General features: G+C 46.0%; 1 protein-coding gene across 1 annotated transcript; it reads right to left on the bottom strand.

The window, feature by feature from the left end:
* Positions 1 to 1,029: 1,029 nt before the first annotated feature.
* Positions 1,030 to 2,280, bottom strand: LOC118476411 (uncharacterized). Its single transcript, XM_035965441.1, has 2 exons — positions 2,170 to 2,280; positions 1,030 to 2,035 (listed from the first exon to the last, which is right to left on the bottom strand). The coding sequence occupies exons 1-2, from the start codon at positions 2,263 to 2,265 to the stop codon at positions 1,598 to 1,600; spliced, it is 534 nt and encodes a 177-aa protein (XP_035821334.1). The 5' UTR covers positions 2,266 to 2,280; the 3' UTR covers positions 1,030 to 1,597.
* Between the last annotated feature and the right edge of the window lie 685 nt (positions 2,281 to 2,965).

Below are 2,965 nucleotides of genomic sequence, written 5' to 3'. Positions count from 1 at the left end.
TGATTTTCTTCACTAGCCATTTCCTTGTCGGTGGTGGAGAAGCAGGTGGAGCTTGCTCGGCTGTTTCATCGGCCACTTGTTCAGTGATTTGTGCACCGAGTGGCTGGAAGAGTGCAAGACCCAATGGTTCTGTCTCTGGCTGTGGTTCTTCTAGCTCTTGTTCAGTGATTTCCTCTGCTAGCTCTGGTTGTTCTGGTACATTCTGTGAAGAAGTCCGCAGCTCTTTAGGGATCCAATTTTTTGTGGTGTTCTTCCGTGGTTTCCTTTTCCTACTCAAAAAAATACTCAAACATTTAGTTCACGAGTACTAATATAAATTGAACATATAGAAGTAAGTTGAGAACTAGCCTTTTTTTGTCCCATTCAAAGGGCACTTGTAGCTTGATTGGCGGTGTCCCAATTCACCACAGTTAGGACAAGTGTATTGCCTTTTGAGTCGCTTTTTCGTTTTTTCATTGTCGTTGCTACTTTTTTTCTAGCACTCCCACCCTCAAGACAACTTTTAATTCTATTTTTTTGTTAAGACAGATGGCAAAATAATACCATGAAGCTTATGACCAATCCTTCGCCTACGATGAAACAGCTCCATTGTCATCTCCCTAATTTTCTCAGCCAAATCACACACAGGAAGGTCTTTGTGGTATTTAACCCAGTTATTATAAACCTCAGCCATGTTATTTGTGATGTAATCACATTTGATATCTTTGTTGAAACCACTCCTGTACCAAAGGAATTTATGGTGTTGGTCTAAGTACTCAGCAATCTTGTGAACATTTCTGACCTTGCTAACATGGTGTTCAAATACATCTCTCCTATAGGCCCTTGCTGCTGGATACATGTGCTCTGAACCAGCATGGTGTTTCACATAGTTTCCCATTAAGTGTCTGAAGCATTCTCTTCTCTCAGCATACGGAAATACCTCATTTACAGCATGCATCAGGCCTTTTTGTGCATCTGAACATATAACAAGAAGTGTCATATCACCCACAACCTTTTTCAGCTGTTTCATGAACCAAATCTAATTGTCAACCGTCTCAGCTTGGAAAAAGCCAAAACATACTGGGTACATCCAATTGTGGCCATCTACACCAGTAGCAGATGCAAGATGTCCGTTCCATCTACCGTTCAATGCTGTCGAGTCCACACTAAGATAAGGTCTGCACCCATCTCGGAACCCAGATATGCATGGACCAAAGGCACAAAAGAATCGACTAAAATAGTACTTCCCATCTTCCAAAATAACATCAATCTCAATCACACTATCGGGCATGACTGCAATTACAGCCTCCTTCCAAGAGTACAAGAGCTGGAAGCTTTCCTCCCAAGATCCATACAACTCTCTCAAAGCCTTCTCTTTCCCCTTCCAAACTGTATCATACCCAATAGTGACATTATGAGTTGTCCGTAGTGTTTGTTGTAACTCTTTAGCACCCATTTGTGGTTTCTTCATGAGCAAGGGTTTAGCGTGGAATGCGACCCAACCACAAGTTGGCATAGTAGTCCTCCTCCTTCCACTAGATGTGCAAGTGTGAACATCATCTAGTACAGCTACCACAATAGTAGGCAATCCTTTCTTCTCTTCGCGTGCATAGATCCTCTAAGGGCAATCACCACCCTTACAGTATCCAACGTATCTAGTTGTCGAAGTAACTTCAATTCCAAGCTCGAACTCATGTTTTATTGCATACTGTCGCATAGCAATCCTAAATTCTTTCATGTTAGGAAACAAACAACCTGGCTGCATAGAAGGATTCATCCTATTGTACACCACCCTCTTTTCATCTGGAATGTAGTCTTGACAAGGCTGATCAGCATGGTGGTCTTCGTTGTCCGTATCCAAACTTCCTTGTGCATGACAATTTGTACCACTGCCAGAAAACCTATTATTCGCAGCCTCATCCTCTTTATTGAGTCCAAGATTAAAATATATCTCATTTTCGCATGGTACTTGTACTCTGTCTTCATCATCCAATACATCAGAAACTATAATCGAATCCCAGTCCAGTTGTGATTCCCCATCAATCCTCTGAAGTCCCTATATTACAGACAATGTAGGAGCCTCCAAGCATAAGCGAGACTGTTTTCAAAATTGAAGACCATGCAGGAGCATCCAACACTATTTTAGAAATTAAAGACATAAGCGAGACAATGTATGTATATTGACCTCACCTCACTGCCACCTGTTTCGCCCAATGCCGGATCTACATCGGGGGAGTTGGGAATGGCGTTGGAGTCTGGCGAATTGCAACTGGGCTTGAAGTCCATGGATCCAAAATCAGAGAAAACCTAAGTTCACAACCGGGTTCGGTGAGGGGAACAGACGGGTTCACATACGATAGCCATGGGAGACAGAGGATAGCAGGAGAACTCACGAAGAGGAAACCGGAAGCAGCCGCAGTAGGAAGACGCCAGCTCCCGAGAGCAGTCCAATTCGGCGAGGAGAGGAGTACGCCAGCTGCCGCGAGCAGGCCGACCCCGAGAGCAGCCGCAAGAAGAAACGGTGTAGAAAGGAGTATGCCAGACGGCGTCTGCGCAGGCCAACGGTAAACGGGGATAGGAGAGTAATACTTGTTTACGCAGCTCCAAGCGTTGTCACCTTTCCGTTTTGGCGATTGGCAGTCGTCTGCGTCTCCAGAACAGAGAAGCCAACGCCATAGCCTCCATTTCGTCGAATCCCGTCCGCTCTTCGTCTATAATGGCAATTATCTCGCCCCCGGCGCGGCACTCTCTGTCTATCCTTCTCCTTACTCCCTTGGCTCCTGGTCGTACTGCTTCGAACCCTGCAGCACCGCAGCCGCTGGAGCATCTTATCAAGAAGGGACCTGTCAGTGGAGCATCGGATTGGAGCAGGTTGTCGTCCTCTTGCCCATGGCACGCTACTGTTGGAGGTGGACAGTCGAGCTCCCGTGCATGGCGGCGTGGGAGCGGCCGCAAGGTCCGGTCGGCACTCAGCAGTCGGCACACG

This window comes from Zea mays, chromosome 2, assembly GCF_902167145.1.
Source record: "Zea mays cultivar B73 chromosome 2, Zm-B73-REFERENCE-NAM-5.0, whole genome shotgun sequence".
NCBI classification, from domain to species: Eukaryota; Viridiplantae; Streptophyta; class Magnoliopsida; order Poales; family Poaceae; genus Zea; species Zea mays.
The sequence above is the reverse complement of the archived record's forward strand: the minus strand, read 5'-3'. Positions and strand labels throughout refer to the sequence as shown.

Excerpts from the sequence above, each read along its gene's own strand:
- LOC118476411 (XM_035965441.1), bottom strand. The coding sequence starts at position 2,265 with ATGGACTTCAAGCCCAGTTGCAATTCGCCAGACTCCAACGCCATTCCC. Across the intron at positions 2,036-2,169 it reads GCGAAACAGGTGGCAGTGAG|GGACTTCAGAGGATTGATGG; the intron begins GTGAGGTCAATA and ends TCTGTAATATAG.